At 46.0% G+C, this 24,862-nt stretch overlaps 1 protein-coding gene across 1 annotated transcript; it reads left to right on the top strand.

The window, feature by feature from the left end:
• Positions 1-326: 326 nt before the first annotated feature.
• Positions 327-20,306, top strand: LOC139396490 (4-aminobutyrate aminotransferase, mitochondrial-like). Its single transcript, XM_071143512.1, has 5 exons — positions 327-639; positions 14,926-15,059; positions 17,870-17,967; positions 19,775-19,804; positions 20,166-20,306. Exons 2-5 carry the CDS (start codon positions 14,990-14,992, stop codon positions 20,286-20,288), a joined length of 321 nt encoding a protein of 106 aa, XP_070999613.1. The 5' UTR covers positions 327-639; positions 14,926-14,989; the 3' UTR covers positions 20,289-20,306.
• Positions 20,307-24,862: the final 4,556 nt, after the last annotated feature.

A 24,862-nucleotide genomic window follows, 5' to 3' on the forward strand; every position in this document is an offset into this window, starting at 1 on the left:
GAGGGCTGCAGTAGATGTCGGGAGAGTGAAGCCTAGGGTGTCATCTGAAAAGCTGTCAATAGGCTACTGTAGCCAGTCACTTATTCGGAAAATGTTGATACGCGTCATGAATGATTGACTAGGAGCAAAGGTATTTCGGTCACATAGGTCTTTATCCATGCCTATCAGTCATTTAAACTAGGTTGTTATACGGCATGCTCTCTGAGACTCTGACATAATCCGTGTATGAGTCCAATATAACGTTTCCTAGTTTTATCATTGAGTGGATCGTGTTTAGCCAGTCCGCTACATTGACACTGTTCTGTCAAACTGATACTTCGTGAACGTAGATGTCGTGATTCGCTTCGATGAATCGTCTGGAGTTCCGCTGAACTGTGAAGTCACGTCGCTCATTGGCCAGTATTAGTTCCTTTTGACTACTTCGGCTTCTGCTATTGGCTGAGCCGCAGTCAGCCTGCCCGTGGACCCGCCTCCTCCCAGCAAAACGGACAGATTCTGATTGATCATTTAAAGGCAGTCTTTCTGTTCATCCTTCCAGTGCGCGTCTCCACCGTTTTTACACAAAGTGTTTCAGCCAGCCAGTCTTATCGCACGACCCAAGCGGACACCAAGTTCCCAGCGGTACCGGGTGAAGCCTCGGTGAGTTCCCCTGTGCGCTGTCATCTGTCTGTGTCTCTCGCTCTCTCTCTCACACACACACACACACACACACACAAACCACCAAATAACTCTGCACACACTAGGACGCACAGACATGTGACATATCGAACCCACCGCGCTAGCTGTTATATGGCTCATAAAGACGCTTTTCAATCGTCTTTGCAAGACACATCTGCACTTAGTTAGCAATGACTCTGGACACTTTCTGTCTTGACGTGCGCGCGTTCGCCTATATTCTAGTTAGCAATACAATACAAAACAATACAGTAGAGTAGGTAGTAGGTATTCTAGCTAGTGAACAGGTCAACGGCGCCGCCAGATAGGCCACTAGTCTATGTAACGTCACTACACTGTAGCGCTGCGGTCCTAATGCAGCCTAGAGATTAGATGGTCATTTCGCATTGTGTCGCTTTTTATTCTGCCTTTTTAGTAGTCTGCTGCAGACAGACAGACAGACTCAATTCTTCTTGCCTGTTCTCTGCGGAAGGGATCCAGACTGATCCAGTCGGAACCGGTTCGTGATGCACTAGGCCACAGTTGTTGTGCAACAGCGCAGTGCTCTTCTGATAGCGCCCAGTGGCAGGCAGTTTATTCTGGTTCTAAAAGCAGCTAGGATTGATTTGCATAACAAAAGCCGGTAACACTTTTACTTTACGGATACCTATTATCTCTTAGTCCGGAGCTTGCAGGTATAGTCCCGTATAATTAATAACAAGAACTACTTGTATGGCATCTCTGTGTAATGCATCATGATGTGGTTACAATGCATCGTAAGGATGTCAATAGGACAAGTTGTGCTTTAGACAGGGAACAGGTGTCATTAGGGACTCTGATGTTTTTGAACCTGTCAGGTTACTATAGGTCACAGCCTAGACCATGTGGGTGGCGATGTTGTTGTGGGATCACTGGCTCCGTGGAGGCTTCCGTACAAAACCACTTCAACTTCTGACAGCATGGATGTGTTCCCAAATGGCACCTTGCCTATTCCCTATTTTAGTGCACTACTTTAGCCTCATAGGCCCTGGTCAAAAGTAGTGCACTATATAGGGAATAGGGTGCCATTGGAAATGCACACCATATCTCTTACAAATGAACCAGCGCTCTCCAAGTCCTTAGAGAGACAGATGGGGTGGGAAGGCTAGAATAGAGTAGACTGAACTTCCCAGGGTTGGGCTGGAGGAACTGAGTTGAACTTGCAGTGCTGTTGATCTAGCACCTTTTACAGAGAGTCATGTAACGTCAATGTTACACAATGATCACAACACCGGAGACACCACTCTGAGAGCTCTGTCTTTATGGGGGGGGGGGGGGGGGACAATGATCACAACACCGGAGACACCACTCTGAGAGCTCTGTCTTTACGGGAGGGAGGGGGGGGGGGGGGACAATGATCACAACATCGTAGCCACCACTCTGAGAGCTCTGTCTTTATGGGGGGGGGGGGGGACAATGATCACAACACCGTAGACACCACTCTGAGAGCTCTGTCTTTATGGGGGGGGGGGGCTTCAGTTTCATTGAAATATCTTACTCTCTCTCTGTGTGTGTTGTCAAACCTCTCTGTTCAGTATCACAGGTTATGAAGATCTCACACACACACACACACACACACACACACACACACACACACACACACACACACACACACACACACACACACACACACACACTCTCCCTGTGTTGTCAAACCTCTCTGTTCAGTATTACTGTCTGCAGTGTTCCATAATAATAACCCCCACCCCACTGTAGCAGTGATTACACAACACTAGAGTTACTGTGTCAGTGGTCTCTCCCATGATTACACAACACTAGAGTTACTGTGTCAGTGGTCTCTCCCATGATTACACAACACTAGAGTTACTGTGTCAGTGGTCGCTCCCATGATTACACAACACTAGAGTTACTGTGTCAGTGGTCTCTCCCAGGACCGTTCCTATAGTTACAGTGACCTCTCCCAGGACCGTTCCTATAGTTACAGTGACCTCTCCCAGGACCGTTCCTATAGTTACAGTGACCTCCCCCAGGACCGTTCCTATAGTTACAGTGACCTCTCCCAGGACCGTTCCTATAGTTACAGTGAACTCTCCCAGGACCGTTCCTATAGTTACAGTGACCTCTCCCAGGACCATTCCTATAGTTACAGTGGTCTCTCCCAGGACCGTTCCTATAGTTACAGTGGTCTCTCCCAGGACCGTTCCTATAGTTACAGTGACCTCCCCCAGGACCGTTCCTATAGTTACAGTGACCTCTCCCAGGACCGTTCCTATAGTTACAGTGAACTCTCCCAGGACCGTTCCTATAGTTACAGTGACCTCTCCCAGGACCGTTCCTATAGTTACAGTGGTCTCTCCCAGGACCGTTCCTATAGTTACAGTGACCTCTCCCAGGACCGTTCCTATAGTTACAGTGGTCTCTCCCAGGACCGTTCCTATAGTTACAGTGACATCTCCCAGGACCGTTCCTATAGTTACAGTGGTCTCTCCCAGGACCGTTCCTATAGTTACAGTGACCTCCCCCAGGACCGTTCCTATAGTTACAGTGACCTCCCCCAGGACCGTTCCTATAGTTACAGTGACCTCTCCCAGAACCGTTCCTATAGTTACAGTGGTCTCTCCCAGGACTGTTCCTATAGTTACAGTGACCTCTCCCAGGACCGTTCCTATAGTTACAGTGACCTCTCCCAGGACCGTTCCTATAGTTACTGGTTGTTGTTGTTGTCCAATCCATCACATTTAATTTTATAAAGCCCTTTTCTTACATCCGGAGTTATCACAAAGTGCTTAACAGGTGGTTGTTGTGTTAATCTCCGCCACAGGGGATCGGGTGGACTGGTGTGGTCCTGTGGCGTGTCGTTTAGCTAGTTGAGCGAATTGGAGAGAACTAACCTTTTAACAGCAGCTTTCCTCATCACCACGGTTTGTGTTTTGAAGGACAAGCCTCAACCCAGAAACATCCGTGTGTGTGTGTGTGTGTGTGTGTGTGTGTGTGTGTGTGTGTGTGTGTGGCCTCATTTGCATCATTTTGCATTCCAACTCTTGCACAAGCCCAGTCTGAGTTACAGCAGTCGACTTGATTGTGTTTTGGATCATTGTCTTGCTGCATAAACCAGCTGTGCTTCGTCTTCAGCTCAAAGACAGCTGGCCTGATATTCTCCTGTAGAATTCTCTGATACAGAGCAGTATACATGGTCCCCCCCCCCCCCCCCCCCCCCCCCTCAGAATTACACTGACTGACTACCTGATTGTTATGATCATTTAACCTCTGACCTTTAGGCTGCACAGCGCCAACGCTAAAAGTGACAGTTGAATATAGTTCCATGACATCATCTTTGGCACGGCCCCTGTGGAGGTACTGCAACATCTATACATCCGACGTCTATTCAGATCTACTGAGGCAGAACAGGACAGAGGGAGAGTGCAGGGTGTATGAAAAGCCTGTGCTAGTTAACCTATTTCTGAGAGGCCAGATACATTATTCCTCTACTGTAGTTTCTGTTATGTCATGTTGTTTAGCTAGTATACACTCTCTGGTGCTGAAGTCCACAGGACAGACAGTCTCTGGTGCTGAAGTCCACAGGACAGACAGTCTCTGGTGCTGAAGTCCACAGGACAGACAGTCTCTGGTGCTGAAGTCCACAGGACAGACAGTCTCTGGTGCTGAAGTCCACAGGACAGACAGTCTCTGGTGCTGAAGTCCACAGTGTTCAGTCCTATACAGTCAGCCTGTCCTACAGTGTTCAGTCCTATACAGTCAGCCTGTCCTACAGTGTTCAGTCCTATACAGTCAGCCTGTCCTACAGTGTTCAGTCCTTTACAGTCAGCCTGTCCTACAGTGTTCAGTCCTGTACAGTCAGCCTGTCCTTCAGTGTTCAGTATTTTACAGTCAGCCTGTCCTACAGTGTTCAGTCCTCTACAGTCAGCCTGTCCTACAGTGTTCAGTCCTCTACAGTCAACCTGTCCTACAGTCAGCCTGTCCTACAGTGTTCAGTCCTATACAGTCAGCCTGTCCTACAGTGTTCAGTCCTCTACAGTCAGCCTGTCCTACAGTGTTCAGTCCTCTACAGCCAGCCTGTCCTATACAGTCAGCCTGTCCTACAGTGTTCAGTCCTTTACAGTCAGCCTGTCCTATAGGGTTCAGTCCTTTACAGTCAGCATGTCCTACAGTGTTCAGTCCTATACAGTCAGCCTGTCCTACAGTGTTCAGTCCTCTACAGTCAGCCTGTCCTACAGTGTTCAGTCCTGTACAGTCAGCCTGTCCTACAGTGTTCAGTCCTATACAGTCAGCCTGTCCTACAGTGTTCAGTCCTACAGTGTTCAGTCCTTTACAGTCAGCCTGTCCTATTGTGTTCAGTCCTATACAGTCAGCCTGTCCTACAGTGTTCAGTCCTATACAGTCAGCCTGTCCTACAGTGTTCAGTCCTCTACAGTCAGCCTGTCCTACAGTGTTCAGTCCTCTACAGTCAACCTGTCCTACAGTCAGCCTGTCCTACAGTGTTCAGTCCTATACAGTCAGCCTGTCCTACAGTGTTCAGTCCTCTACAGTCAGCCTGTCCTACAGTGTTCAGTCCTCTACAGTCAGCCTGTCCTATACAGTCAGCCTGTCCTACAGTGTTCAGTCCTTTACAGTCAGCCTGTCCTATAGGGTTCAGTCCTTTACAGTCAGCATGTCCTACAGTGTTCAGTCCTATACAGTCAGCCTGTCCTACAGTGTTCAGTCCTCTACAGTCAGCCTGTCCTACAGTGTTCAGTCCTGTACAGTCAGCCTGTCCTACAGTGTTCAGTCCTATACAGTCAGCCTGTCCTAGAGTGTTCAGTCCTACAGTGTTCAGTCCTTTACAGTCAGCCTGTCCTATTGTGTTCAGTCCTATACAGTCAGCCTGTCCTACAGTGTTCAGTCCTATACAGTCAGCCTGTCCTACAGTGTTCAGTCCTATACAGTCAGCCTGTCCTACAGTGTTCAGTCCTATACAGTCAGCCTGTCCTACAGTGTTCAGTCCTACAGTGTTCAGTCCTTTACAGTCAGCCTGTCATACAGTGTTCAGTACTATACAGACAGCCTGTCCTACAGTGTTCAGTCCTTTACAGTCAGCCTGTCCTACAGTGTTCAGTCCTATACAGTCAGCCTGTCCTACAGTGTTCAGTCCTATACAATCAGCCTGTCCTACAGTGTTCAGTCCTCTACAGTCAACCTGTCCTACAGTCAGCCTGTCCTACAGTGTTCAGTCCTGTACAGTCAGCCTGTCCTACAGTGTTCAGTCCTTTACAGTCAGCCTGTCCTACAGTGTTCAGTCCTCTACAGTCAGCCTGTCCTACAGTGTTCAGTCCTGTACAGTCAGCCTGTCCTACAGTGTTCAGTCCTATACAGTCATCCTGTCCTACAGTGTTCAGTCCTATACAGTCAGCCTGTCCTACAGTGTTCAGTCCTCTACAGTCAGCCTGTCCTACAGTGTTCAGTCCTATACAGTCAGCCTGTCCTACAGTGTTCAGTCCTCTACAGTCAGACTGTCCTACAGTGTTCAGTCCTGTACAGTCAGCCTGTCCTACAGTGTTCAGTCCTATACAGTCAGCCTGTCCTACAGTGTTCAGTCCTACAGTGTTCAGTCCTGTACAGTCAGCCTGTCCTACAGTGTTCAGTCCTCTACAGTCAGCCTGTCCTACAGTGTTCAGTCCTGTACAGTCAGCCTGTACTACAGTGTTCAGTCCTATACAGTCAGCCTGTCCTACAGTGTTCAGTCCTCTACAGTCAGCCTGTCCTACAGTGTTCAGTCCTCTACAGTCAGCCTGTCCTATACAGTCAGCCTGTCCTACAGTGTTCAGTCCTTTACAGTCAGCCTGTCCTACAGTGTTCAGTCCTTTACAGTCAGCCTGTCCTACAGTGTTCAGTCCTATACAGTCAGCCTGTCCTACAGTGTTCAGTCCTATACAGGTAGCCTGTCCTACAGTGTTCAGTCCTGTACAGCCAGCCTGTCCTACAGTGTTCAGTCCTATACAGTCAGCCTGTCCTACAGCCTGTCCTACAGTGTTCAGTCCTACAGTGTTCAGTCCTATACAGTCAGCCTGTCCTACAGTGTTCAGTCCTTTACAGTCAGCCTGTCCTACAGTATTCAGTCCTATACAGTCAGCCTGTCCTACAGGGTTCAGTCCTATACAATCAGCCTGTCCTACAGTGTTAAGTCCTATACAGTCAGCCTGTCCTATACAGTCAGCCTGTCCTACAGTGTTCAGTCCTGTACAGTCAGCCTGTCCTATCTTCAGTCCTGTACAGTCAGCCTGTCCTACAGTGTTCAGTCCTGTACAGTCAGCCGTCCGATGTTCAGTCCTATACAGTCAGCCTGTCCTACAGTGTTCAGTCCTCTACAGTCAGCCTGTCCTACAGTGTTCAGTCCTGTACAGTCAGCCTGTCCTATGTTCAGTCCTGTACAGTCAGCCGTCCGATGTTCAGTCCTATACAGTCAGCCTGTCCTACAGTGTTCAGTCCTCTACAGTCAGCCTGTCCTACAGTGTTCAGTCCTATACAGTCAGCCTGTCCTACAGTGTTCAGTCCTGTACAGTCAGCCTGTCCTACAGTGTTCAGTCCTGTACAGTCAGCCTGTCCTACAGTGTTCAGTCCTGTACAGTCAGGCTGTCCGATGTTCAGCCCTGTACAGTCAGCCTGTCCTACAGTGTTCAGTCCTGTACAGTCAGCCGTCCTATCTTCAGTCCTGTACAGTCAGCCTGTCCTACAGTGTTCAGTCCTGTACAGTCAGCCTGTCCTACAGTGTTCAGTCCTCTACAGTCAGTGTGTCCTACAGTGTTCAGTCAAATCAAATCAAATCAAATCAAATGTATTTATATAGCCCTTCGTACATCAGCTGATATCTCAAAGTGCTGTACAGAAACCCAGCCTAAAACCCCAAACAGCAAGCAATGCAGGTGTAGAAGCACGGTGGCTAGGAAAAACTCCCTAGAAAGGCCAAAACCTAGGAAGAAACCTAGAGAGGAACCAGGCTATGTGGGACGGCCAGTCCTCTTCTGGCTGTGCCGGGTGGAGATTATAACAAAACATGGTCAAGATGTTCAAATGTTCATAAATGACCAGCATGGTCGAATAATAATAAGGCAGAATAGTTGAAACTGGAGCAGCAGCACAGTCAGGTGGACTGGGGACAGCAAGGAGTCATCATGTCAGGTATTCCTGGGGCATGGTCCTAGGGCTCAGGTCCTCCGAGAGAGAGAAAGAAAGAGAATTAGAGAGAGCATATGTGGGATGGCCAGTCCTCTTCTGGCTGTGCCGGGTGGCGATTATAACAGAACATGGCCAAGATGTTCAAATGTTCATAAATGACCAGCATGGTCGAATACCCCGACACATAAACTACTGCAGCATAAATACTGGAGGCTGAGACAGGAGGGGTCAGTGTTCAGTCCTATACAGTCAGCCTGTCCTACAGCCTGTCCTACAGTGTTCAGTCCTATACAGTCAGCCTGTCCTACAGCCTGTCCTACAGTGTTCAGTCCTATACAGTCAGCCTGTCCTACAGTGTTCAGTCCTATACAGTCAGCCTGTCCTATGTTCAGTCCTGTACAGTCAGCCTGTCCTATGTTCAGTCCTCTACAGTCAGCCTGTCCTACAGTGTTCAGTCCTTTACAGTCAGCCTGTCCTACAGTGTTCAGTCCTCTACAGTCAGCCTGTCCTATGTTCAGTCCTATACAGTCAGCCTGTCCTACAGTGTTCAGTCCTGTACAGTCAGCCTGTCCTACAGTGTTCAGTCCTCTACAGTCAGCCTGTCCTATGTTCAGTCCTATACAGTCAGCCTGTCCTACAGTGTTCAGTCCTGTACAGTCAGCCTGTCCTACAGTGTTCAGTCCTTTACAGTCAGCCTGTCCTACAGTGTTCAGTCCTATACAGTCAGCCTGTCCTACAGTGATCAGTCCTATACAGTCAGCCTGTCCTACAGTGTTCAGTCCTGTACAGTCAGCCTGTCCTACAGTGTTCAGTCCTATACAGTCAGCCTGTCCTACAGTGATAAGTCCTATACAGTCGGCCTGTACTACAGTGTTCAATCCTATACAGTCAGCCTGTCCTAAAGTGTTCAGTCAGCCTGTCCTATAGTGTTCAGTCCTCTACAGTCAGCCTGTCCTACAGTGTTCAGTCCTTTACAGTCAGCCTGTCCTACAGTGTTCAGTCCTATACAGTCAGCCTGTCCTACAGTGTTCAGTCCTATACAGTCAGCCTGTCCTACAGTGTTCAGTCCTATACAGTCAGCCTGTCCTACAGTGTTCAGTCCTATACAGTCAGCCTGTCCTACAGTGTTCAGTCCTGTACAGGCAGCCTGTCCTACAGTGTTCAGTCCTACAGTGTTCAGTCCTATACAGTCAGCCTGTCCTACAGCCTGTCCTACAGTGTTCAGTCCTACAGTGTTCAGTCCTATACAGTCAGCCTGTCCTACAGTGTTCAGTCCTTTACAGTCAGCCTGTCCTACAGTATTCAGTCCTATATAGTCAGCCTGTCCTACAGGGTTCAGTCCTGTACAGTCAGCCTGTCCTACAGTGTTCAGTCCTGTACAGTCAGCCTGTCCTATGTTCAGTCCTGTACAGTCAGCCTGTCCTATGTTCAGTCCTGTACAGTCAGCCTGTCCTACAGTGTTCAGTCCTGTACAGTCAGCCTGTCCTACAGTGTTCAGTCCTGTACAGTCAGCCTGTCCTACAGTGTTCAGTCCTTTACAGTCAGCCTGTCCTACAGTATTCAGTCCTATACAGTCGGCCTGTCCTACAGTGTTCAGTCCTGTACAGTCAGCCTGTCCTACAGTGTTCAGTCCTGTACAGTCAGCCTGTCCTACAGTGTTCAGTCCTCTACAGTCAGCCTGTCCTACAGTGTTAAGTCCTGTACAGTCAGCCTGTCCTACAGTGTTCAGTCCTCTACAGTCAGCCTGTCCTACAGTGTTCAGTCCTATACAGTCAGCCTGTCCTACAGTGTTCAGTCCTATACAGTCAGCCTGTCCTACAGTGTTCAGTCCTATACAGTCAGCCTGTCCTACAGTGTTCAGTCCTATACAGTCAGCCTGTCCTACAGTGTTCAGTCCTATACAGTCAGCCTGTCCTACAGTGTTCAGTCCTGTACAGGCAGCCTGTCCTACAGTGTTCAGTCCTACAGTGTTCAGTCCTATACAGTCAGCCTGTCCTACAGCCTGTCCTACAGTGTTCAGTCCTACAGTGTTCAGTCCTATACAGTCCTATACAGTCAGGCTACGTCCTCGTGTTATAACTACACCCAGGCTACGTCCTTGTGTTATAACGACACCCAGGTTACGTCCTCATGTTATAACGACACCCAGGCTACGTCCTCGTGTTATAACGACACCCAGGCTACGTCCTGGTGTTATAACGACACCCAGGTTACGTCCTCGTGTTATAACGACACCCAGGTTACGTCCTCGTGTTATAACAACACCCAGGTTACGTCCTCGTGTTATAACAACACCCAGGTTACGTCCTCGTGTTATAACGACACCCAGGTTACGTCCTCGTGTTATAACGACACCCAGGCTACGTCCTCGTGTTATAACGACACCCAGGCTACGTCCTCGTGTTATAACGACACCCAGGCTACGTCCTCGTGTTATAACGACACCCAGGCTATGTCCTCGTGTTATAACGACACCCAGGCTATGTCCTCGTGTTATAACGACACCCAGGCTATGTCCTCGTGTTGTAACACAACACCCAGGCTATGTCCTCGTGTTATAACGACACTCAGGCTATGTCCTCGTGTTATAACGACACCCAGGTTACGTCCTCGTGTTATACAGATAGAGGACACCGGTGTTCAAGCCAGATTCATTCATGAATGTCTTTCTGCTTTTGTGTGTCATTCATTCTCCATTCTCGCTAAACACTGGACTCTCTGACTGACTGAGAACCGAGCCAAAATGTGTGTGTGTGTGTGTGTGTGTGTGTGTGTCAGCCCTCTGCTCAGTGACAGAATGAAGTGGAGACCCCTGATGAATAATGATCAGTTCAGTTTTATAACGGAGAGAGGAAAGACCTGGACACTGGCTTCTCTGTTAACATGGAGAGGTGAGAGAGGAAAGACCTGGAGACTGGCTACACTGTTAACATGGAGAGAGGAAAGACCTGGAGACTGGCTTCTCTGTTAACATGGAGATAGGAAAGACCTGGAGACTGCCTTCTCTGTTAACATGGAGAGAGGAAAGACCTGGAGACTGGATTCTCTGTTAACATAGAGAGAGGAAAGACCTGGAGACTGGCTTCTCTGTTAACATGGAGAGAGGAAAGACCTGGAGACTGGCTTCTCTGTTAACATGGAGAGGTGAGAGAGGAAAGACCTGGAGACTGGCTTCTTTGTTAACATGGAGAGGTGAGAGAGGAAAGACCTGGAGACTGGCTTCTCTGTTAACATGGAGAGAGGAAAGACCTGGAGACTGGCTTCTCTGTTAACATGGAGAGATGAAAGACCTGGAGACTGGCTTCTCTGTTAACATGGAGAGAGGAAAGACCTGGAGACTGGCTTCTCTGTTAACATGGAGAGGTGAGAGAGGAAAGACCTGGAGACTGGCTTCTCTGTTAACATGGCGAGAGGAAAGACCTGGAGACTGGCTTCTCTGTTAACATGGAGAGAGGAAAGACCTGGAGACTGGCTTCTCTGTTAACATGGAGAGATGAAAGACCTGGAGACTGGCTTCTCTGTTAACATGGAGAGGTGAGAGAGGAAAGACCTGGAGACTGGCTTCTCTGTTAACATGGAGAGGTGAGAGATGAAAGACCTGGAGACTGGCTTCTTTGTTAACATGGAGAGGTGAGAGAGGAAAGACCTGGAGACTGGCTTCTCTGTTAACATGGAGAGAGTAAAGACCTGGAGACTGGCTTCTCTGTTAGTCTCTCTCTGCCTCTCTCCATCCCTCATTATAATTGACGTAGATTTATACAGTTTATACCACCTGGGGATTTATACAGTTTATACAACCTGGGGATTTATACAGTTTATACAACCTGGGGATTTATACAGTTTATACAACCTGGGGATTTATACAGTTTATACAACCTGGGGATTTATACAGTTTATACAACCTGGGGATTTATACAGTTTATATAACCTGGGGATTTATACAGTTTATATAACCTGGGGATTTATACAGTTTATACCACCTGGGGATTTATACAACCTGGGGATTTATACAGTTTATATAACCTGGGGATTTATACAGTTTATACAAACCTGGGGATTTATACAGTTTATATAACCTGGGGATTTATACAACCTGGGGATTTATACAGTTTATACAACCTGGGGATTTATACAGTTTATACAACCTGGGGATTTATACAGTTTATACAACCTGGGGATTTATACAGTTTATATAACCTGGGGATTTATACAACCTGGGGATTTATACAGTTTATACAACCTGGGGATTTATACAGTTTATATAACCTGGGGATTTATACAGTTAATACCACCTGGGGATTTATACAGTTTATACAACCTGGGGATTTATACAGTTTATACAACCTGGGGATTTATACAGTTAATACCACCATGGGGTTTATACAACCTGGGGATTTATACAGTTTATATAACCTGGGGATTTATACAGTTTATACAACCTGGGGATTTATACAGTTTATACAACCTGGGGATTTATACAGTTTATGCCACCTGGGGATTTATACAGTTTATACAACCTGGGGATTTATACAGTTTATACAACCTGGGGATTTATACAGTTAATACAACCTGGGGATTTATACAGTTTATACAACCTGGGGATTTATACAGTTTATACAACCTGGGGATTTATACAGTTTATACCACCTGGGGATTTATACAACCTGGGGATTTATACAGTTTATACAACCTGGGGATTTATACAGTTTATACCACCTGGGGATTTATACAGTTGATACAACCTGGGGATTTATACAGTTTATACCACCTGGGGATTTATACAACCTGGGGATTTATACAGTTTATACCACCTGGGGATTTATACAGTTTATACCACCTGGGGATTTATACAGTTGATACAAACTGATAGGATTTATACAACCTTGGGATTTATACAGTTTATACAACCTGGGGATTTATACAGTTAATACCACTTGGGGATTTATACAGTTTATACAACCTGGGGATTTATACAGTTTATACAACCTGGGGATTTATACAGTTTATACCACCTGGGGATTTATACAACCTGGGGATTTATACAGTTTATATAACCTGGGGATTTATACAGTTTATACAACCTGGGGATTTATACATTTAATACCACTTGGGGATTTATACAGTTTATACAACCTGGGGATTTATACAGTTTATACAACCTGGGGATTTATACAGTTTATACCACCTGGGGATTTATACAACCTGGGGATTTATACAGTTTATATAACCTGGGGATTTATACAGTTTATACAACCTGGGGATTTATACAGTTTATACCACCTGGGGATTTATACAGTTTATACAACCTGGGGATTTATACAGTTTATACAACCTGGGGATTTATACAGTTTATATAACCTGGGGATTTATACAGTTTATACCACCTGGGGATTTATACAGTTTATACAATCTGGGGATTTATACAGTTTATATAACCTGGGGATTTATACAGTTTATATAACCTGGGGATTTATACAGTTTATATAACCTGGGGATTTATACAACCTGGGGATTTATACAGTTTATATAACCTGGGGATTTATACAGTTTATACCACCTGGGGATTTATACAACCTGGGGATTTATACAGTTTATATAACCTGGGGATTTATACAGTTTATACCACCTGGGGATTTATACAGTTTATACAACCTGGGGATTTATACAACCTGGGGATTTATACAGTTTATATAACCTGGGGATTTATACAGTTTATACCACCTGGGGATTTATACAACCTGGGGATTTATACAGTTTATATAACCTGGGGATTTATACAGTTTATACCACCTGGGGATTTATACAGTTTATACAACCTGGGGATTTATACAGTTTATATAACCTGGGGATTTATACAGTTTATACCACCTGGGGATTTATACAACCTGGGGATTTATACAGTTTATACAACCTGGGGATTTATACAGTTTATACCACCTGGGGATTTATACAGTTTATACAACCTGGGGATTTATACAGTTTATACAATCTGGGGATTTATACAGTTTATATAACCTGGGGATTTATACAGTTTATATAACCTGGGGATTTATACAGTTTATACAACCTGGGGATTTATACAGTTTATACAACCTGGGGATTTATACAGTTTATACAACCTGGGGATTTATACAGTTTATACAACCTGGGGATTTATACAGTTTATATAACCTGGGGATTTATACCACCTGGGGATTTATACAGTTTATACCACCTGGGGATTTATACAGTTTATACAACCTGGGGATTTATACAGTTTATATAACCTGGGGATTTATACAGTTTATACAACCTGGGGATTTATACAGTTTATACAACCTGGGGATTTATACAGTTTATATAACCTGGTGATTTATACAGTTTATACCACCTGGGGATTTATACAGTTTATATAACCTGGGGATTTATACAGTTTATATAACCTGGGGATTTATACAGTTTATACAACCTGGGGATTTATACAGTTTATACAACCTGGGGATTTATACAGTTTATATAACCTGGGGATTTATACAGTTAATACCACCTGGGGATTTATACAGTTTATACAACCTGGGGATTTATACAGTTTATACAACCTGGGGATTTATACAGTTTATACAACCTGGGGATTTATACAGTTTATACAACCTGGGGATTTATACAGTTTATACAACCTGGGGATTTATACAGTTTATACCACCTGGGGATTTATACAACCTGGGGATTTATACAGTTGATCAAAACCTGATAGGATTTTGGGAATGTTTCCAGAATGTTGCAACTATGGTATTAATGAAGCCAGTCAGTTGTCCTCAGATTCCTTTTAGTTATCATAACCCCACCCATAACGCCTCCCCACCCCCACACACACACACACACACACACACACACACACACACACACACACACACCTCTCCACTGTCTGTCTCTGTGCTGCTAACCTCTCCACTGTCTGTCTCTGTGCTGCTAACCTCTCCACTGTCTGACAGACTTGTTGTGGTGCTGTTGGATGGATTCTCAGTTAAAACCACTGCTCTGAGAACTGTACCTATGCCTTAGTCCTCTCTCTCTCTGTGTGTGTCCTCTGATTGTTTATGACATTTCTCCCTCCGTCTTCAGGTGGCGTGAAGGCAGGTGTTGAGGACTGTCTTTCTCTCTCTGTCTCATTCTGTTGTTCTGAGTCATGGCGTCCTCCCTGCTCAGCAGGCAGCTGGTCCTCTCCCTCCAGCAGAACCTCAGGCTCACTGCACCAGGTACATGCCGCTCACACACGCCCCTCACACACTCCGCTCACACACTCCGCTCACACACACCGCTCACACACATACCCTGTGGCCAGACAGACTAATGGTATCACCCTACATACCCTGTGGCCAGACAGCCTAATGACATCACCCTACATACCCTGTTGCCAGACAGACTAATGATATCACCCTGCATACCCTGTGGCCAGACAGACTAATGATATCACCCTACATACCCTGTGGCCAGACAGACTAATGATATCACCCTATGGCCAGACAGACTAATGATATCACCTTACATACCCTGTGGCCAGACAGACTAATGGTATCACCCTACATACCCTGTGGCCAGACAGACTAATGATATCACCCTATGGCCAGACAGACTAATGATATCACCCTACATACCCTGTGGCCAGACAGACTAATGATTTCACCCTATGGCCAGACAGACTAATGATATCACCCTACATACCCTGTGGACAGACAGACTAATGATATCACCCTATGGCCAGACAGACTAATGATATCACCCTACATACCCTGTGGCCAGACAGACTAATGATATCACCCTACATACCCTGTGGCCAGACGGACTAATGATTTAACCCTACATACCCTGTGGCCAGACAGACTAATGATATCACCCTACATACCCTGTGGCCAGACAGACTAATGATATCACCCTACGTACCCTGTGGCCAGACAGACTAATGATATCACCCTACGTACCCTGTGGCCAGACAGACTAATGATATCACCCTACATACCCTGTGGCCAGACGGACTAATGATTTAACCCTACATACCCTGTGGCCAGACAGACTACTGATATCACCCTACATACCCTGTGGCCAGACAGACTAATGATATCACCCTACATACCATGTGGCCAGACAGACTAATGATATCACCCTACATACCCTGTGGCCAGACAGACTAATGATATCACCCTACATACCCTGTGGCCAGACAGACTAATGATATCACCCTATGGCCAGACAGACTAATGATATCACCCTACATACCCTGTGGCCAGACAGACTAATGATATCACCCTACATACCCTGTGGCCAGACAGACTAATGATATCACCCTCTGGCCAGACAGACTAATGATATCACCCTACATACCCTGTGGCCAGACAGACTAATGATATCAACCTACATACCCTGTGGCCAGACGGACTAATGATTTAACCCTACATACCCTGTGGCCAGACAGACTAATGATATCACCCTACATACCCTGTGGCCAGACAGACTAATGATATCACCCTACATACCCTGTGGCCAGACAGACAAATGATATCACCCTACGTACCCTGTGGCCAGACAGACTAATGATATCACCCAACATACCCTGTGGCCAGACGGACTAATGATTTAACCCTACATACCCTGTGGCCAGACAGACTAATGATATCACCCTACATACCCTGTGGCCAGACAGACTAATGATATCACCCTACATACCCTGTGGCCAGACAGACTAATGATATCACCCTACGTACCCTGTGGCCAGACAGACTAATGATATCACCCTACGTACCCTGTGGCCAGACAGACTAATGATATCACCCTACGTACCCTGTGGCCAGACAGACTAATGATATCACCCTACGTACCCTGTGGCCAGACAGACTAATGATATCACCCTACGTACCCTGTGGTCAGACAGACTAATGATATCACCCTACGTACCCTGTGGCCAGACAGACTAATGATATCACCCTACATACCCTGTGGCCAGACAGACTAATGATATCACCCTTCATACCCTGTGGCCAGACAGACTAATGATATAACCCTGTGGCCAGACAGACTAATGATATAACCCTGTGGCCAGACAGACTAATGATATCACCCTACATACCCTGTGGCCAGACAGACTAATGATATAACCCTGTGGCCAGACAGACTAATGATATCACCCTACATACCCTGTGGCCAGACAGACTAATGATATCACCCTACATACCCTGTGGCCAGACAGACTAATGATATCACCCTACATACCCTGTGGCCAGACAGACTAATGATATCACCCTACATACCCTGTGGCCAGGCAGACTAATGGTATAACCCTGTGGCCAGACAGACTAATGATATCACCCTACATACCCTGTGGCCAGACAGACTAATGATTTCACCCTACATACCCTGTGGCCAGACAGACTAATGATATCACCCTACATACCCTGTGGCCAGACAGACTAATGATATCACCCTACATACCCTGTGGCCAGACAGACTAATGGTATCACCCTACATACCCTGTGGCCAGACAGACTAATGGTATCACCCTGTGGCCAGACAGACTAATGATATCACCCTGTGGCCAGACAGACTAATGATATAACCCTGTGGCCAGACAGACTAATGATATAACCCTGTGGCCAGACAGACTAATGATATCACCCTACATACCCTGTGGCCAGACAGACTAATGGTATAACCCTGTGGCCAGACAGACTAATTATATAACCCTGTGGCCAGACAGACTAATGACATCACCCTACATACCCTGTGGCCAGACAGACAGGAACTAAGGCTGGTACGGCATAACATAATGAATGGAGGGTTTGTCCTTGTCTAAGGTTAAGCTGAAGGATCTTCTGCAGGACAAGTCAGCAACACAGCATTGCCTTAACTGTGTGTGTGTGTGTGTGTGTGTGTGTGTGTGTGTGTGTGTGTGTGTGTGTGTGTGTGTGTGTGTGTGTGTGTGTGTGTGTGTGTGTGTGTGTGTGTGTGTGTGTGTGTGTGTGTGTGTGTGTGTGTGTGTGTGTGTGTGTGTGTGTGTGTGTGTGTGTGTGTACAGGCTGCAGGTATGTGAGTAAGGCAGCAGCTAAGACTCAGTTGGAGTTTGAATACGATGGGCCGTCCATGAAGACCGAGGTCCCAGGACCCCGTTCCAAGGTACTGAACCACACAGAGTCCCTGTACGCCACTAACAGCACCATGGACCAGTAGGAACTATAGCTGTCTGTTAACAGGTACTGAACCACACAGAGTCCCTGTACGCCACTAACAGCACCATGGACCAGTAGGAACTATAGTTCTCTGTTAACAGGTACTGAACCACACAGAGTCCCTGTATGCCACTAACAGCACCATGGACCAGTAGGAACTATAGCTGTCTGTTAACAGGTACTGAACCACACAGAGTCCCTGTACGTCACTAACAGCACCATGGACCAGTAGGAACTATAGCTGTCTGTTAACAGGTACTGAACCACACAGAGTCCCTGTACGCCACTAACAGCACCATGGACCAGTAGGAACTATAGCTGTCTGTTAACAGGTACTGAACCACACAGAGTCCCTGTACGTCACTAACAGCACCATGGACCAGTAGGAACTATAGCTGTCTGTTAACAGGTACTGAACCACACAGAGTCCCTGTACGCCACTAACAGCACCATGGACCAGTAGGAACTATAGCTGTCTGTTAACAGGTACTGAACCACACAGAGTCCCTGTACGTCACTAACAGCACCATGGACCAGTAGGAACTATAGCTGTCTGTTAACAGGCTCCTTCTGTTTGACATGGGTCATGTTCAATGGTGACCTCTGTGTGACCCTGCCATGGGAACAGTGGACTGTACACACCCACCCTGAACACTGTGTTGCACACAGGCTTCGTCCCAAACAGAACCCTAAGGAGGGAATAGGCTGCATTAGACCAGGGCACTATGGAGGGAATAGGCTGCATTAGACCAGGGCACTATGGAGGGAATAGGCTGCATTAGACCAGGGCATTATGGAGGGAATAGACTGTATTAGACCAGGGCACTATGGAGGGAATAGACTGCATTAGACCAGGGCACTATGGAGGGAATAGGCTGCATTAGACCAGGGCACTATGGAGGGAATAGACTGCATTAGACCAGGGCACTATGGAGGGAATAGGCTGCATTAGACCAGGGCCCATAGGGTAGGGCACTATGGAGGGAATAGACTGCATTAGACCAGGGCCCATAGGGTAGGGCACTATGGAGGGAATAGACTGCACTATGGAGGGAATAGACTGCATTAGACCAGGGCACTATGGAGGGAATAGACTGTATTAGACCAGGGCACTATGGAGGGAATAGACTGCATTAGACCAGGGCACTATGGAGGGAATAGACTGTATTAGACCAGGGCACTATGGAGGGAATAGACTGCATTAGACCAGGACACTATGGAGGGAATAGACTGCATTAGACCAGGGTACTATGGAGGGAATAGACTGCATTAGACCAGGACACTATGGAGGGAATAGACTTTATTAGACCAGGGCACTATGGAGGGAATAGACTGCATTAGACCAGGACACTATGGAGGGAATAGACTGTATTAGACCAGGGCACTATGGAGGGAATAGACTGTATTAGACCAGGGCACTATGGAGGGAATAGACTGTATTAGACCAGGGCACTATGGAGGGAATAGACTGTATTAGACCAGGGCACTATGGAGGGAATAGACTGCATTAGACCAGGGCACTATGGAGGGAATAGACTGCACTATGGAGGGAATAGACTGCATTAGACCAGGGTACTATGGAGGGAATAGACTGCCATTTTGAGATACATTAACCTACTGTTGAGGAACCACCCTGACCTGACATCTCTCTCTTCCTCTCCTCCCCTCCCTCTTCCCTCCTCTCCTCCCCTCCCTCCTCCTCTCTCCTCCCCTCCCTCCTCTCTCCTCCCTCTCTCCTTCTCCTCCCCTACCAGGAGCTGACCAAACAGTTGGGAGAGATGCAGGTACGCCAAGAGAGAGTGTGTGTGTGTGTGTGAGGCTGTTTTGATGATGAAATAAAACAATGCATTATTGCGTCACACGCTTGCATGCGTGCACACACAACGCAGACACACACAACGCAGACACACACAACGCAGACACACACAACGCAGACACACAGCCTCTCTCTGTGTCTAGACTGAGTTAACTGGATGAATACCTTATCTCTCTCTCTCTCTCTCTCTCTCTCTCTCTCTCTCTCTGTCCATCTCACTATCTCGCTCTCTCTCTCTCTCTCTCTCTCTCTCTCTCTCTCTCTCTCTCTCTCTCTCTCTCTGTCCATCTCACTCTCTCTCGCTCTCTCCCTCCCCCCCTCCCCCCCAGAACGTGGGAGCAATCAATTTCTTCTGTAACTATGAGGAGAGCAGAGGAAACTACCTGGTGGACGTGGACGGAAACCGCATGCTGGACGTCTACACACAGATCTCCTCTATTCCTATTGGTTAGTACACAGATCTCCTCTATTCCTATTGGTTAGTACACACATCTCCTCTATTCCTATTGGTTAGTACACACATCTCATCTATTCCTATTGGTTAGTACACACAGATCTCCTCTATTCCTATTGGTTAGTACACACAGATCTCCTCTATTCCTATTGGTTAGTACACACAGATCTCCTCTATTCCTATTGGTTAGTACACACAGATCTCCTCTATTCCTATTGGTTAGTACACACAGATCTCCTCTATTCCTATTGGTTAGTACACACATCTCCTCCATTCCTATTGGTTAGTACACACAGATCTCCTCTATTCCTATTGGTTAGTACACACAGATCTCCTCTATTCCTATTGGTTAGTACACACATATCTCATCTATTCCTATTGGTTAGTACACACAGATCTCATCTATTCCTATTGGTTAGTACACACATCTCCTCTATTCCTATTGGTTAGTACACACATCTCCTCCATTCCTATTGGTTAGTACACACATCTCCTCCATTCCTATTGGTTAGTACACACAGATCTTCTCTATTCCTATTGGTTAGTACACACAGATCTCCTCTATTCCTATTGGTTAGTACACACAGATCTCCTCTATTCCTATTGGTCAGTACACACATCTCCTCCATCCCTGTTGGTTAGTACACACATCTGCTCCATCCTTATTGGTCAGTAAAAGCATTTCTCTACACCACAAGCATTTCGCTACACTCGCAATAACATCTGCTAACCATGTGTATGTTACCAACAAAATGTTATTTAATTTACACAGATCTCCATCCTTATTGGTTAGTACCCAGATCTCCTCTCTTCCTATTGGTTAGCACACACATCTCCTCTATTCCTGTTGGTTAGCGCACACATATCCTCTATTCCTATTGGTTAGCGCACACATCTCCTCTATTCCTATTGGTTAGCACACAAGCCTCCTCCATCATTATCGGTTGGTGTCTAGAAGATCTTGATATTATTATGTTACTATGTTATATTACTATATTATAGAACGCTGCAAACCAAAAGCTACGTACCTGAGAGGACCTTGTGTTTTTTAGCCTGACATTGCAACACAGAAAGCAGCTGGAAGCGAGAGACTTAGTTTACATTACAGTGGTTTAGGGCTAGGCCACATACAGCAGTTGGCACGCCCTAACCTGAGATGTCTCTGTTTTCTTTATATTTTGGTTAGCTCAGGGTGTGACTAGGGTGGATACGCTAGTTTTTGTATTGTCTAGGGGTTTTGTATTGTCTAGGGGTTTTGAATTGTCTAGAGTTTTGTAGGTCTAGGTATTTGTATGTTTATGGTGGCCTGATATGGCTCCCAATCAGAGGCAGCTGTTTATCGTTTTCTCTGATTGGGGACCATATTTAGGTAGCCATATTCCTTTGGTGTTTGTAGGATCTTGTTCTATGTTTAGTATTTTGTTAGTTTGTTCAGTGTTTCATTCTTTAAATAAAGAAGGAATGTACGCATAGCACGCTATACCTTGGTCTAATTCGTATGACGAACGTGACAGCAGTTAATGATGACCTTGTTATGATGAGGTCCTCATGTGTTTAGTTATGATGAGGTCCTCATGTGTTTAGTTATGATGAGGTCCTCATGTGTTTAGTTATGATGAGGTCCTCATGTGTTTAGTTATGATGAGGTCCTCATGTGTTTAGTTATGATGAGGTCCTCATGTGTTTAGTTATGATGAGGTCCTCATGTGTTTGGTTATGATGAGGTCCTCATGTGTTTGGTTATGATGAGGTCCTCATGTGTTTGGTTATGATGAGGTCCTCATGTGTTTGGTTATGATGAGGTCCTCATGTGTTTAGTTATGATGAGGTCCTCATGTGTTTAGTTATGATGAGGTCCTCATGTGTTTAGTTATGATGAGGTCCTCATGTGTTTGGTTATGATGAGGTCCTCATGTGTTTAGTTATGATGAGGTCCTCATGTGTTTAGTTATGATGAGGTCCTCATGTGTTTAGTTATGATGAGGTCCTCATGTGTTTGGTTATGATGAGGTCTAGGACAGATAAGGCAGTTATTGATGACCTTGTCCTCATGTGTTTAGTTATGATGAGGTCCTCATGTGTTTAGTCATGATGAGGTCTAGGACAGATAGGGCAGTTATTGTTTTTTTTAAAAGTGTGTGTATATACAGTGCATTCGTAAAGTATTCAGACCCCTTGACTTTTTCCACATTTTGTTACGTTACAGCCTTATTCTAAAATGGATTAAATAAATAAAAATCCTCAACAATCCAAACACAATACCCCATAATGACAACATGATTCGTTGGAAAATTTATAACATTTGAAAAACAGATTCCTTATTTACATAAGTATTCAGACCCTTTGCTATGAGACTTGAAATTGAGCTCAGGTGCATCCTGTTTCTATTGATCATCCTTGAGATGTTTCTACAACTTGATTGGAGTCCACCTGTGCTAAATTCAATTGATTAGACATGATTTGGAAAGGCACACAACTGTCTATATAAGGTCCCACAGTTGACAGTGCATGTCAGAGCAAAAACTAAGCCATGAGGTCGAAGGAATTGTTCCTATTGGTTAGTACACACAGATCTCCTCCATCCTTATTGGTCAGTACACACAGATCTCCTCCATCCCTATTGGTTAGTACACACAGATCTCCTCCATTCCTATTGGTTAGTGCACACAGATCTCCTCTATTCCTATTGGTTAGTGCACACAGATCTCCTCCATCCCTATTGGTAAGTACACACAGATCTCCTCCATCCCTATTGGTTAGTACACACAGATCTCCTCCATCCCTATTGGTTAGTGCACACAGATCTCCTCCATCCCTATTGGTTAGTACACACAGATCTCCTCCATCCCTATTGGTTAGTACACACAGATCTCCTCTATTCCTATTGGTTAGTACAGACATCTCCTCTATTCCTATTGGTTAGCACACACATCTCCTCTATTCCTATTGGTTAGCACAGACATCTCCTCTATTCCTATAAGGTCCCACAGTTGACAGTGCATGTCAGAGCAAAAACCAAGCTATGAGGTTGAAGGAATTGTCCGTAGAGCTCCGAGACAGGATTGTGTCGAGGCACAGATCTGGGGAAGGGTACCAAAACATTTCTGCAGCATTGAAGGTCCCCTTGATCATTCTTAAATGGAAGAAGTTTGGAACCACCAAGCTGGCTGTCCTGCCAAACTGAGCAATCGGAGGAGAAGGGCCTTGGTCAGGGAGGTGACCAAGAACCTGATGGTCACTTTGATGGTCACCTCTCTAGAGTTCCTCTGTGGAGATGGGAGAACCTTCCAGAAGGACAACCATCTCTGCAGCACTCCACCAATCAGGCCTTTATAGTAGAGTAGCCAGACGGAAGCCACTCCTCAGTAAAAGGCACATGACAGCCAGTTTGTAGTTTGCCAAAAGGCACCTAAAGGACTTTCAGACCATGAGAAACCAGATTCTTTGGTCTGATGAAACCAAGATTGAACTCTTTGGCCTGAATGCCAAGCATCACGTCTGGAGGAAACCTGGCATCATCCCTACGGTGAAGCATGGTGGTGGCAGCATCATGCTGTGGGGATGTTTTTCAGCGGCAGGGACTGGGAGACTCGTCAGGATCGAGACAAAGATGAACGAAGCAAAATACAGAGAGATCCTTGATGAAAACCTGCTCCAGAGTGTTCAGGACCTCAGACTGGGGCGAAGGTTCACCTTCCAACAGGACGACGACCCTAAGCACACAACCAAGACAACACAGGAATGGCCTTGGAACAAGTCTCTGAATGTCCTTGAGTGGCCCAGCCAGAGCCTGGACTTGAACCCGATCGAACATCTCTGGAGAGACCTGAAAATAGCTGTGCAGTGAAGCAACGCTCCCCATCCAACCTGACAGAGCTTGAGAGGATCTGCAGAGAAGAATGGGAGAAACTCCCCAAATACAGGTGTGCCAAGCTTGTAGCGTCATACCCAAGAAGACACAAGGTTGTAATCGCTGCCAAAGGTGCTTCAACAAAGTACTGGGAAAAGGGTCTGTAAATATGACATTTAATTTTTTAATTTGTAATAAATTAGCAAAACAAAGTTGACCTGTTTTTGCTTTGTCATTGTGGGGTATTGTACGTAGATAAAGGATCTGGAAAAAACAATTGAACCAGTTTTGTAATTAGGCTGTAACCTAACAAAATGTGGAAAGGTCAGGGGGTCTGAATACTTCTGAAGTTACTGTATAAACTGCAGCTACTCATTAGCCAGGAAGCGTCGTATTTCAGGCTGGGTCGTGACCTGACAGAGTAGCTAACTGTTCTCTCAATGATAAAGCTTCTACATACTGGACGCTGCTCTGCCCTTCAATGGAGTGTGTCCCAAATGGCTCCCTTTTCCATTTATAGTGCACTACTTTTGACCAGAGCTCTATGTAGGGAATAGGGAGCCATTTATAGTGCACTACTTCTGACCAGAGCTCTATGTAGGGAATAGTGCACTACTTTTGACCAGAGCTTTATGTAGGGAATAGGGAGCCATTTATAGTGCACTACTTCTGACCAGAGCTCTATGTAGGGAATAGTGCACTACTTCTGACCAGAGCTCTAT

The sequence above is a fragment of the Oncorhynchus clarkii genome, unplaced genomic scaffold (assembly GCF_045791955.1).
Source record: "Oncorhynchus clarkii lewisi isolate Uvic-CL-2024 unplaced genomic scaffold, UVic_Ocla_1.0 unplaced_contig_7030_pilon_pilon, whole genome shotgun sequence".
NCBI lineage: Eukaryota > Metazoa > Chordata > Actinopteri > Salmoniformes > Salmonidae > Oncorhynchus > Oncorhynchus clarkii.

Bases quoted from the DNA above. Each gene is read 5' to 3' on its own strand.
- LOC139396490 (XM_071143512.1), top strand. From the start codon at position 14,990: ATGGCGTCCTCCCTGCTCAGCAGGCAGCTGGTCCTCTCCCTCCAGCAG. The intron at 17,968-19,774 runs GTACTGAACCAC...CTCCCCTACCAG, and splicing joins TCCCAGGACCCCGTTCCAAG to GAGCTGACCAAACAGTTGGG. The intron at 19,805-20,165 runs GTACGCCAAGAG...CCTCCCCCCCAG, and splicing joins AACAGTTGGGAGAGATGCAG to AACGTGGGAGCAATCAATTT.